Genomic DNA, 13,555 nt, shown 5'->3' on the forward strand with positions numbered 1-13,555 from the left:
CTGAGCATGCGAATTCACTACTTAAAACCTATTAATGATGTCCTTTCCTCGTACTGAAAATTAAACTTTCTTGATTTTGTGGATTTGCTGAGTCTTATTTCCTGATATCTCTACACACCCATGTTTCTGCAATATCAGAATATTTCTAGTTTCTTGATTTGCCCAGCTGCCTTAGACCTCTATGCCTATACACATATCCTTTTTTCTACAATACTCTTAAGCTTCACTCTTGCCCTATTTATTCATTGTACTCTTCGTTTGTTCACATTGCTATAACAGATTTTAGACTGGGCAATTTATAACAACAGAAATTTACTTCTTATAATTTTGGAGACTAGGAAGAGCAAGATCAAGGCGTCAGCAAATTTCGTAGCTGGTAAGGACTTGCTCCTCAGGCCTCTTTTACAAGGGCACTAATCTCATTCATGAGGGTTAGGCCTAATCACCTTTCAAAATGCCCCACCTCTTAACACTATCACATTGGGGATTAGGTTTCAACATGTGAATTTGGGAAGCAGGGAAAAACATTCAGACCACAGCATACCCATACTTATGCTTGAAAATTCAATGTAAACGTTATATCTTTTTCTAAAGGAATTCCTGACTAGCCCAAATCTGACACATAGTAGCCATGAACTCATTCATGTAATGGCCATATAAACTTAATTTTTTATATTCAAGTTCCATGTATGTAATTCCTATAATCATTCTTTGTATAACATGTTTTCTCAACTACTTATTTTCTTCGACACTTTTGTCTTTTAAAAAACTAAGTTTCTTTGTTTCTTTGATTGTGACACTCATAATTAAACACACCCTAACAGAAGCCTTTCTAATGTCAGATTCTTCACCTGAGTCTATTCATTTCCTTTCCAGTCTATCAATTGGCCTTCCATGTTGTAAATTCCTTAGCCTTGGGGTTCATGGTGGAGGCCTTTTTAGGATGGATGGAGATCAAATTGGCTCAGTACGTAGATGTCCCAGAATGGTATTGTTGCAAAAGGCATGAAGGGACACATAAGAATAGAGATGAAAAGAGATATAAGAATAAACATGAAAAGAGACTTCACAAGATTTATTGAAGAACTAATGTTCTAGAAATCATGGGAAGACTCTGGTCCTAATGTTGACACTGACCCACCAGATGACTCTGGGAACCCAGACTAATTACCCTGCTTCTCAATTCTCCAATTGACAAAACACGGGGATTAAAATAGGGAGTTAGTAATGCCTCTGTAATGTGAAATTCTTTTACTCTAATTGTTAAATTGCCCAAGTTAAATTATTTGCATGAGAAGAGGAAAAATTTTTTTAAATAATAATTGTCATGAATTCTATAAAAATTAAATAATTTTAAATGGATAAATTCTACTTCAGCAAGTAAATCTGGGAGTATGTGAGAGAATAATATATTAATAAAAGACACTAAGCTGATTATCAAAGTATTAGATACATGGGAAGAAAATATAAAGACTTCAAAATAAATGTTATATAGTTTAAAAAGCTGGCAGATTTATAAAGCTTTGTAACAATCAGCCATAGAAATTGCATTTTAAAGTGTGACGAGTGAGCAGTTTTAACAATGGAAAAAGGCTCTGTACTATCACTAACACCAATTACAGAAGAAAGCTTTTGGATATTAATGAATGGATGTTTTCATGAAGCATCTAATAAAAATACAATTTTAAGGACTAACAATTTAATCTGTGAAAAATATTGTTGTATTTAAAGCAAATATATTTTCTAAATAAGCAAACATGTTTGCATTCATCAATTATGGTAAAACAAAAGCTCAAGAAATCCCAAAGCATGTAATTTCATGAACCGAGAATAAAATGAGCTCTGGGTTTGTGGACAAAATCTGCCCCTAAATGATCTCCAGAATTCTGTTCATTTTATGCAGTAAAGTTTTATTCTATCTTGGCACAACTTACAAACAACAGAAATCTGAGTTGTGGGAATATAATTTATAAACAGAAAAAAATGTCTGTGAATTGTGTTCTGAAGATGAAAGTAAATACATAGGAACATATGGTATTCCTTTAAAAGTTGCCAGATCATAATTGTGTGGTAAGACAGTTATCAGAAATTAATCCCTCTGTTGAGGGCAATTGAAGACACTATCCTAATGTAGGACCTTTGGAGGAGCCAGCATTAACAGAAGAAAACTCGTAGCAAAGGCTTGAGGTGGGGATGAATCCAATCCAGCCTGAAAAAAATCTGCACCAGGTTTGAAAAATCACCCCATCCTCCAGTGTAAGTGATGCTAAGAAGCACAAACTGCTTTTTGAATCTAAGTCCCTGTGTTTTCTCTGAAGGAGCCGTAAGTGGGGTGGGACAGAGATGGCACCTGGGAGCTCTGAGGCACCTGCTTCTCTCTGAGACAGACAGGCATCAGGAGCCAGACTGGGACCAGACCACCAGCAACAACACATCAGAGGATGTTCTCTAAGGAAGACCATGGCACTTAAGAACATTAAGTACCTTCTTATCTTCTACCTCAGTTTCTCACTGCTCATCTACATAAAAAGTAAGCCTTTCCCATGTCTTGAACTTTGGGCATTTTTTCCTGGTTTATTTCTGGCTTATTATATTTCTTACAAATAATGGATAATGTTGCATGTTCTATAAAATACAATGCTAAAAAGGGAAGTTTTTATTTGTTTTTTTAAGTGTTCCGTGTTAAAAAATATCGTGATACCAGTCGATGTGAACAGTCAATTTTAAGATCCTGTGATTTCCAATAGGCATTCATGTGCAGAAATTTTGTTTTTAGCTTTTGTGGTAGTGAGCTGGAGAATGAAATGGTCACATAGAAAAGAAGATATTTTGTCGTGTTTACACTTTTACAAAATAGATTTGGCACTTACTAATTGATACCCTTTAAAAGAAAGTTATTCCTGAGCTATATTTCATTTTATCCCACATGCTATATATTTATCTTCACTTTAAAATAACTCTGTATTGCAACATTTGCTCTCATAATCCAGGGGATAGTCTCAATGTTTCCCAAAAAGTAATGGTTCAAAGTGTTTCTTTCACCAGAGAAATGGGCTTTTACTGTTATGTGTTTCTGTTTTATAAATGAAGATATTATTTCCCATGAACTTCCCCAAATAGAAACAAGAGCAATGTTTCTGGGATAATCTTGTCAGTTCTATGGCAGGATGGAAAATCAAAGGAGACCAAACGGTCCCAGTTGTGTGTTTATGAAGGACAGTAGCTATTGAACACGTTTAAAACGAAGACAGGGAGAGTATGTGCTTGTTAAAGGAGCCATGTGATTTGTGTCTGTTGAATCTGAATATCAATAAGGCAAAGCACAGAGCAGCTGTCGTTGAACAAGACAACTTGGTGTTAGCACACAGTGTTGTGTAATCTGGGTCACCTTCTGTGGCTGCACCAGTGAGATTGTTACTTGTACGGTTTATAGCTGAACATATATCAGAGTTTGGGTGAAGAAATAAGTAAATGCTATGAGTAGGTAGCTGAAGGCAAGTAGGGAGATGCCAAGTCAAACTTTGACAAATGATCAGTAAAATACTTGACTGCAACACACATGCAAAGGATTTTTTTCCAGAGATATCCTTGTTAAAGAGTTGTTATCTAAGTATTTATTTACCCTCCTTGAAACTTAAAGTGGGCCCCAGATAATGTGAAATGAGGAAGAGAAGTGCTGCATTTAGTTGTGCAGGTAGGAGGAGAAATAAAAAATAAGAAAAAAGAAATAAGATATAAAATGAATGTGAAGTGAATTTATGATGTAGTTTATGGTGAAGAGCTTTGTCATTCAATGCAATATATATGAAAATTCCTAGAGTTTGCTGCAGTTTGTTTTAAAGGAAATGAATATGTAATATCTTTAATTAAGAGTATAATAGTTATAAATTGATAATTACATATACATCATTTGTTTTTGCTCTCTTTGAGTAGGCGATTTTATTGATAGATTCTAAGTATTTTGTAATTATTTGATTTATTCTTCAGCACAGTATTTTTAAAAAGTAAATTTGAAGTCTCATTTTCTTCTATTTTTAAGCAGGTGGACTTTTGTCTGTGTTAATATATTTGTTGGCAAGATATAATGATATTGCCTTCCCAATCAAAACACTTAGTTTAGACCTTTTAGCTGAGTTTTTTTCTACTTAACTTCGAAACATTCTGCAATCTAGAATCAGCTTTCCTTTCTACCTTTATCACCTAGTACTCTTGACATAAATTCTGTGTTCCAACCAAGTGAATAAAATAATATCTAGTAGTAAAAATTGCTAACATTGTGTTAAACATTTTATATATGCTATATTTCATTTACTTCTTACAGCAACCATATAAAACAGATACTACTATAGTAATTCACATTTTATAGAAGACGAAGGAAAGACTCAAATCGCTATATCAGTCTGTATCAAACTTTGATGCACGTCAGAGTTGGAACGCTTGGTTAAAATGTGCAGCCTGTCAAGTCTAACACCAGTTACTTAGTGTCTTTATAGTAGATCCTAGGAACCTATAATTTAACAAGCTCTTCATTTCAAACACAGGTGACCAGAAGCTCTGAGTAACACAATAAATCTTTGTTAAGAACCTACTACGTAATGATGCTAGGAATCATCAGAATAGTTAAATATAAACATATCCCTCTCTTCAAAGAGATTATTTAGGAGAAAAGATAAACAACACGAGCTTTATAAATGTTGTTCACTCTTATATACATAATCACTCTGTCAAGTAGAATTTATCATTAATTCCATTTTGCAGCTGAAGAAACTGAGGCACAAAGAGGTTTATTAATTTGCCCAAGGACATACTGCTAGTGAATGGTGGATCTGGAACGTGAACCTGGAGATCTGGCTCTGGAGTGTGGGCTCTTAACTTACATGTAATTACTTCCATGAAGTGATAATGCATAAGGGCTTTAACACTCTGCTCAGAACATAATAGCAAACAAAGAAATACCAGTTATCCAGGCACAGTGGCTCTGGCCTGTCATCCCCGCATTTGGGGAGGCTGAAATAAGATCACTTGAGCTTAGTTCAATATCAGCCTGGGCAACATAACAAGACCTCATTTCTACAAAAAAATGTAAAAAATTAATGGGGCATTGTGGTATGTGTCTGTAGTCTCTGCTACTAGGGAGGCTGAGGCGGGAGGATTTGCTTGAGCCAGGGAGGTTGAGGCTGCAGTAAGCCGTGATCCTGCCACTGTACTCCAGCCTGGGCAACAGAGCTACACTCTGTCTCCAAACATAAAAAGAAAGGGAGAAATAAATTTCAGTTGTTAATATCATATTAACTGAGGGAATTAATGATTCTTCCTTCTGAACTTTGAAACATGTTCCCTTAAATTTAAGATATAATAATCACCCCCAGCTCCATACTGTATTTTTGATTTAGAGTTCTGCCTTGCTCAGCTACCAGGGGAATGCTGTTTGTGTGTTGTCTAATACTCTTTATGTGTTCCAGTCGAGGATACGTGACATGAAGAATATTAGAGCAGAGTTCAGGAAGTGACATTCATTTTCTGTTCCTCAGCAGGTAGACATTCTCCTAACTTGAAGTTGCAATGAATTTGTCCTGATGGTTTTCATACCTGTTCCGTCATTTTGCAAAACTTGTTCCAATGTGTGAGACCAGTTAATTTTTTTTTTAAGACGGACTTTTGCTCTTGTTACCCAGGCTGGAGTGCAATGGCGCGATCTCGGCTCACCTCAACCTCCGCCTCCTGGGTTCAGGCAATTCTCCTGCCTCAGCCTCCTGAGTAGCTGGGATTACAGGCACGTGCCACCATGCCCAGCTAATTTTTGTATTTTTAGTAGAGACGGGGTTTCACCATGTTGACCAGGATGGTCTCGATCTCTCGACCTCGTGATCCACCCGCCTCGGCCTCCCAAAGTGCTGGGATTACAGGCGTGAGCCACCGTGCCAGGCCCCAACTAACTTTTAATAATTCAAAGAGCCATTATTTTCTGCTTCTGATGTACTAAAAGAGAAACTTATTAGAAACAGACTCCCCTGTGATCCATTATTCAGAGATTGTTTTAAATAATAAAAGTACTCTGTGATGAACATTTTGGGACCTCGATGTATGAATCTGCTGTGAAGAGTTTTACAGAAACTATCATACCGTGAATTAGGAAAACAATGTTTCTTTCTCTAGTCCTTTATAAATTTGGGAGTTAACTAAATATTTACAATCTAAATGCCACATCTAGATTAATTTACAAGTAACCGTTTTAATCTATATTTAAAGTTTGGTCACAGCATGTAAATAAAATGTGGTTTGATAAAATTACTATTAGAGTTAATAGAACAAATGTCAAAGAGTTTGGGGTAGCATTCAATCTTCTAAAAACCCTTGGCAATTACTAAGTAACTGATTTGAATGGAGTAATTTTAAAAAGTACTTTCTTTCTAATATACCCAAAAGAATGAAGAACAAATAGAACCTATAAAGATTAAATATGGTCTGGCTTATTCAATCTTAATTCCAGTATTAATAAATAATTGAATTTGCTTAATAGGTCAGAGAAGGTTGATGTTATTCATTAGGGAGTAATCACATATTCTTAAAATTCTGCATGTGTAGAAACATTGAAAACTTTGATAGTCACTATGCAAGTTAATACCTTGCAGTGACATTTTGTAAAGCACCTACCTAATTATTAATATGAGAAAAAAGTATCTTTTTGCTTCTTCATAAATAAAATAATCTCATCAGTTTACAGTAAAATCGTCACTACTCCATGAAGGTTACCCGGTGTTTGCTACATCACATAATAGAATTAACTGTGGCTTCTTTTGTTAGATACTTCTCTTAGGCAAATGAGATTTTCTGGAGAATTGCATGCTTTTTTTCATCTTTGGTGATTTTCAAAAATTATCATTCATGGTCTCGCAATATCAAATACTGAAATGTGAGTGAACAAGAAAAGTCACAGTTTTCCATTCTATTTTCAATCGTATTGCTGATTTGTCAGGAAGTCTCTGAGGAGTTCCATTTTCTCCTTTAAAACTATGAAAATGGGAGGATTACTCTTCCCCATCACATCATCCTCTATTCATACCAGCATTCCTATCTGCACTTACATTGTATTTTGCATTTTTCTTCTATGGTATGCATCACGATTTGAAAATATTATTTTCATATTGATTTATTTATGTTTTACCTGTGGGATTATAGGACATGGTTGTAGGAACTATGAGTGTTTGGCTAAGAGATGTATCCCAAGTCAATGGGTTGCTACTGCCTAACTCAGGGTAGTCACTTATGGAATAGTTATGAAATGAGTAAATTAGTAATTGAATGTTCACAGCACTTGTTATAATAATCTTCATTTCTAATGACATTTTTGAATTTTTAAGTTTTACATTATTTAACTTTTTATAACATATATGCTTTATTATTTTAGAAAAGTTTTAGATTTACAGAAAAATTGAGAGGATAGTACAGAGGATCATATAAGCCCGATTTCCCCCATTATTGACATCTTACATTATTATGGTAGATTTGTTACAATTAATTAACCAATATTGACACATTATTATTAACTAAAGCACGTAGTTGATTCAGATTTTACCTGACATCCTTTTCCTGTTCTACTATCCCATCCACAACATCACATACATTTTGCTGTCTTGTATCCTGAGGTTCCTCTTAGCTGTGACAGTTCCTCAGGCCTTCCTTGTTTTTGATGACCTTGAAGGTTTTGAGGAGTTCTGACCAGGTATTTTATAGATTCTCCCAATATTAGAGTTAGTTTTATGTTTTTCTCATGGTAAAACTGGAGTTATGGGCTACTGGGATGAAGACCACAAAGGCAAAGGGTTATCCTCATTATATCGTATCAGTGATATTATCCATGATTTATACAGTCAACATAATATGTGACTGCTGATGTTAACCTTAATTGCCTGGAAGGTGGTGTTATTGGGTTTCTCTGATAGCTGTAAAGATATTTCTTTTATTCTTCTCTATACTTCACTCTTAAGAAGGAAAATCACTATGTGCAGCCTACACTTAAGAAGTTTGGAGTCATGCTCTCCCTCCTGGAGGGAAAAATTTACATAAATTATTTGAAATTCCTCTGCATAGGAGATCTGGCTCTTCTCTTTCATTTATTAATTTATTCAATTGTTTATTTATATATCAGTATGAATTTATTGACATTTATTTTACACTCTGGGTTATAATTTGATACTCCTTCATTTTGTTACTCAAATTGTTCCAGCTTTGGCCTTTGGGAGTTCTTTTCAGTTGGCTCCTATTTTATTTTGACATACTCCCCATCAATGTGGGGTGCTTTTTTAAAAAGCATTTTCTTCCTTTCTGGCTCTACAATCTATTTCAGACTCATCTTGTGTATTCCCTGACCCAATCCTATCATAAACCACCATTTCTCCAAGGAGCCCTGGTTCCTTTTATCAGAGAATGGTAACAGAAACCAACATCTGGATGTGAGGTGTGCTTGTTGCTGCTGGGGTGTCATGTCTTTTAGGCAATCTCAGACAAAAGAGCACAGATATGTGTCTATGTACCAGCCTATGTATATGCATGTTTCTATAAATACCTTTGAATGTAAATCTGTGCCTGTCTGTATTAAGCTAAACATGAGTTCATATTGATGCCTTTAACTCCATTTTCACATGGATCATTTTGGCTGTCTCCCCTTGCTTATCTGTAAACTCCAATTCCAACAGCTAGAAACCTGATTTCCACTATCTGTCATTTATTCACTTGTTTAAATTCAGTGTACATACATAGCAGTATTAGACGTTAACCCATACACCTGTAGGAAACAACTTTATCCATTTAAATACAGTATACCTATTTCCTTTTGTCTTTAGTTTTTCAGACTCCACTTGTTTCCAAAACTACTTAGGTGAACAGTTTTTCCCCCAACCCCTTCTGTGAGATCATCTCATACACTTGTATTGCAGTTAGATTGTTGTGTCGCAGTCTGAATTACTTCCTGGGATTTCCTTGACTTCCTAAATGATTTTCTAAATTTGCATGCAATTGGATTGACTCTTTGTACTGTAAACTTCTGTATATTTTGACAAATGAGCCATTAAAGTACTATGCAGAATAATTACTATTCTAAAAATCTGCTGTGCTTCTTCCCTGCACCCTCGATTCTCTGGCAGGCAGCCACTGATCTCTATAGTTTTGCCTTTTATAGGATGTCATAAAATTGGAACCATACAATGTGTAGCCTCTTTGAGCCAGTTTCTTTCCCATAGCAATATTTATTTAAGGTTCCTCCATGTGCTTTTGTGACTTGATAGTTCATTTCTTTTTGTTATTGAATAATCTTCCATTATATAGATGCACCACAGTTTGCTTAAACATTCACCTACTAAAGGACATCTCTGTTCCCTTCAGTTTGGGGCTATTAAATTCATTTCCTAGGGTTACAGTAACAAGGTACTACAAACTGAGTGGCTTAAAGCAACATAAATTTATTCTGTCATAGCTCTGGATGCTATTAGTCTGAAATCAAAAGTTAGAAGTATCTTGCTGTCTCTGAGACTCTACTTGGAATCCTTACCTGCCTTTTCCTAGCTTCGAGTGGTGTCATTCAGTCCTGGGTATTTCTTAGCTTGCAGCTGCATCACTCCAGTCTCTGCCTCTATCATTACACGATGCTTTCACTTTGTCTATCTACCTCTCGTCTATTCTTCCTATAAGGACATCAGTCATATTGGAGTAGATGTACCCTAATGACCCCATATTAACTTGATTACATCTGCAAAAACCCTATTTACAAATAAGGGCACATTCACAGTTACTGAGGGTTAGGACTCTGACATACCTTGGGGACACAATTCTCCCTATAACATTTACTGTGAATAAAACTCTGATATATGATTATAAAAACTACTTGATTAATAACACTTTTATTGAGCAAAATTAACCTCATGTGCAAATTGGTTTACAATGGATATTTTAAACATAGTAAGTGCTCAATAAATATTTATGGAATAAATAGTTGTTATGTTTCAAGAGACACGATATGAATATCCTTATGTTAGCATGTGGTAGAAGAAAGATTATGCTAAACAATGTGCCCATATTTTTCTCTTATTTTTTCCCTTCTTTATACTGTCTCTACGTTTTACATATTCCGCCTTTCACTTTGAATTAAGGGTTCAGAAATTTCCTCCTATGTAAATTTGCCCTATGAAATTAACTTAGAGTCTGATCAATATGTAAAATAGCACTAGAATTGGGTGGAAACATGTTTTCATATTTCCTTGGAACAAATAGTTTGGCCATCTTCCATATTTGAATGTTCATTTCTTTAACCTACTTTTTTTTTTTTTTTTAACAAACTGCATTCATTACTTGGGGCACCAAAAGATTACTGTCTTTTATTACTGATTCAAAACAGTGATTACAAGTTATTTTACTGTGCAGTAAAAATTATAGACAGAAACACAATCATAATAATGCATCACCTGTGTGAAAAAGTTATTGCTGCAAACCCGCAACTGATTATTCCAATGGTGATGCTCAATTTGTTGAGGTAATTTCATTTTCTCTTCTTGTATTCAAAAGCACAAATTTGAGATCATCTGACTAGACACAATTAGTTGTTGTAGAGAGCTGGTCTCTGTGCAAAGAAAACTGAATTGTGTGGAGATTAAACCATAAACTCAGCCTCATTAGCACTCTGCTCTCACTAATTTGCCTAAAGTAAAATAAGTATTTAAAGGTTCCAAGAATTCTGATGTAGAGAAAAGAGTCATCCATCTGGGAATTATCAGGACAATTATGTGGAAAACCAAAAAGACTGCACAATGAGGTTCATCTAGGTTACATATCCGCCATTCCCGCCTTGGTAGATGTTAGTCACAAGAGTGGGAGAGTAGTTAAAATTATAAACATCTTTACTCTGAACAGATTTTAAAGGTGAAATGAAAACTTTTATTATTTAGGACTAACTTTTTTTTCTGGGGAAAAAAAAAAAAAAAAAAGTCCTCCCAAACCCTGATTTGTAAACAGCAGATACAGTTTGTAGACTAGGAATTCTCACTTCTCCCCAACCCCGTTTCACATGTCTTTAGCACCTACACCAGAGGTGGGTAAGGAAAGAGAAGAAAAATGAAATGTAAAGCTTTATGTTTTATATATAAATGCCTGAAAATTACATCAAACTCAATATTGCAAGAAGCTACTTAATACTTTCATGGACTAAGAGTCTTAAAAGAAGCCTTAACAGCTACTCATTATAGTATTAACTATATTTCTACGATTTCTCCTAAAGCAATTATAAAATAATTAAAGCATTACTTTCTGTAATTATAAACTCAAATAATTATAGATGTAAATACAAATTGCTTTCTCTTTACTAATCTCATTATATCAAATTTCTTTTATTTTCTGGCTTTCTTTTTACGACCCCTCTATGGAGCAACTGAAATCAGGAAATGTGGGTGCTGTTTAATTCTTTCTGCTCAGCTGCTTCAGCTAGCAGGCTAGCTATATGAACTGCTTGAAGTTCAGAATAGCCCTAGAATTAAGGCAAAGTTTGCATAAATTTAGTTTTTCTGTAGGCTTGGAAAGATGCAATTGTGTCCATATAGAGGGACTCAATGTCAATAGTGGAAGCAGCCCACTACCCGCTACTCTTTTATTCCCATATTCCTTGTTTTTGAGGATAATAAATCTCTAAAACCTTTTTTTTTTTAAATTAGAGGACTCTATGATTCATGCTTTCTTTGCCTACCAGACACAATTAACTTCTGTTACCCAATTTATCTATGCCAAACATGAGGCTGAATGTTTTTACAAAGTTTTATCTCATTTAATTCAAAGCTTGTGATGAAGATTTTATTATTTCCATTTTGCAGAGATATCTAAGGCTTGGGGTGCACAGGTGAAGCCACTAAATTGTTGATTTAGATACTTAAATTATTTTTTAATGTGAATAGTTTTCACACAAGCGTATCACACAGTCAGAATTTGAAAATACCAATGTCACTATTCCTAAGACCATGGACAAAGACTTTGGTCCTTCTGAATTAAATAGCCTTCTATAGATGCATCATGGAAACTCTGCATCCAGACTTTTGGCTCTATAAAGGGAAGCATTCATGTAAATATAATTGTCAATCATAAATCAGAAAAACAAGGGAGAGAGATGCAGTGAAAAGATCGTCAATCAAGCTTGTAAGTAGGTTCCACCTGTGAATAATAATCTATTGCTAAAAACCATAAGAAATACAGGTATTAAAGGTAATTTATCATGTGTTCATCACCAGCTACATGTGCTGCAAGTATAACTTCAAATGTCAACATGCTGTATACCGTCAAAGGGAATTTGTTGTGTGACTGATGATAGAATTTCAGAAACTCATCAGCTCTGGGAATAAACTGGCTTTTAAAAATCCAGATATCATACCAAACATGTATTCCATCATGTACATTTCTTTAAGGTGTTCTTTTTAACTCTAATAGGCAGTAATGCATACTGGAATTGCTCAGATTACACATTGTCACCAAGATATATTTCATTAATTCTTAGGGTCAGTTGTAGTCCTTGCCATTAATATAATTATTTTTTTAAAGAAGGATGGTTTTTATTATGTCCTTCTTCTAGTAGATATTTTACTGTTTATCGTTCATGGCTGGTAAACTTGTATTTATGAACTCTCAGACATTTAACTCAACATGCTTTTGTTTCATGACATACATGTAACCATATTTTATAAAGTACATTGGTCAGTGAGGTTGTGTGTATGACATTGGATTAAAAAAATTAATGTGTAAAATAAATACATGGGGGGGGGGCAGTCATTTAAGTGATGAGTTTCTGAGCTCCAACTCCAGATGCTATGATTTTATTGTTCCTGTGTAGGACCAAAAAATCAATTTAAAAAATAAGTTTTATGTAATTCTGATTCATGTCATTTACACACTAGGTTTTAAGAGACGCTAATCCATAGGTAAACCTGGAAGTTGGTAGATTATTGATTCTTAAAGTGTGGCAAAGACTGGTGTGAGGGAAAAAGTGGAAAGAGTGGAAGTGGGAAAAGGGCACAGCTGGGACTTAATGGAAAAATGAAACAGTGGGAAGTGATGTGAGATGAGGGTGTGTGGGCCGTGTCCACATAATTAAAGGCTTTAAATGCTATAATGAATTATCTTATACTAGAATTTTCTTGTAGTCAGAGGTTCCCAAATGTTTTCATATTGCGGCCTGTAGAGAGAGGATAATATCTGTGCACCATACTTGCTCATGTAGTCAAGACTGTTGACAACCAGAGTTGATCACTTGGTGGCTTTTGCAGCTCTGTCACCCTTTAGCCTACTCTTCCCGTGTTGGAAAGTGCCACGAAAGGGGGTTGAAGGCCACTGAAGGACTTTAAATAGGAACCCTGGCATGCTCAGACTTGACCAAAATGAGGAGGGACTAAGAAAGGGCAAGCGAGGCTGTGGTTAGAGAAACCTAGTGTGAAATGACGGAGACCTCAAACGGTGTGGTCCTGGGAAGGATGAAGCAGAGTGGGCTTCGATACTCCAGGGGAACATTAACTTATTCTTTGATGAGAAA

General features: G+C 35.2%; 1 protein-coding gene across 1 annotated transcript in view; it reads left to right on the plus strand.

Annotated features, from left to right (window-relative positions):
- Positions 1 to 2,282: 2,282 nt before the first annotated feature.
- The window catches only part of CRB1 (crumbs cell polarity complex component 1), a 219,534-nt gene continuing 208,261 nt past the window's right edge, over positions 2,283 to 13,555 (plus strand). The window contains exon 1 of the mRNA XM_012459588.2: positions 2,283 to 2,530. Within this exon, the coding sequence (XP_012315011.2) occupies positions 2,461 to 2,530 (70 nt within the window). The 5' untranslated portion in view covers positions 2,283 to 2,460. The remainder of the gene's footprint in view (positions 2,531 to 13,555) is intronic.

The sequence above is a fragment of the Aotus nancymaae genome, unplaced genomic scaffold (assembly GCF_030222135.1).
Source record: "Aotus nancymaae isolate 86718 unplaced genomic scaffold, 86718_ANA_hifiasm-v0.15.2.pri h1tg000039l, whole genome shotgun sequence".
Lineage (NCBI taxonomy): Eukaryota > Metazoa > Chordata > Mammalia > Primates > Aotidae > Aotus > Aotus nancymaae.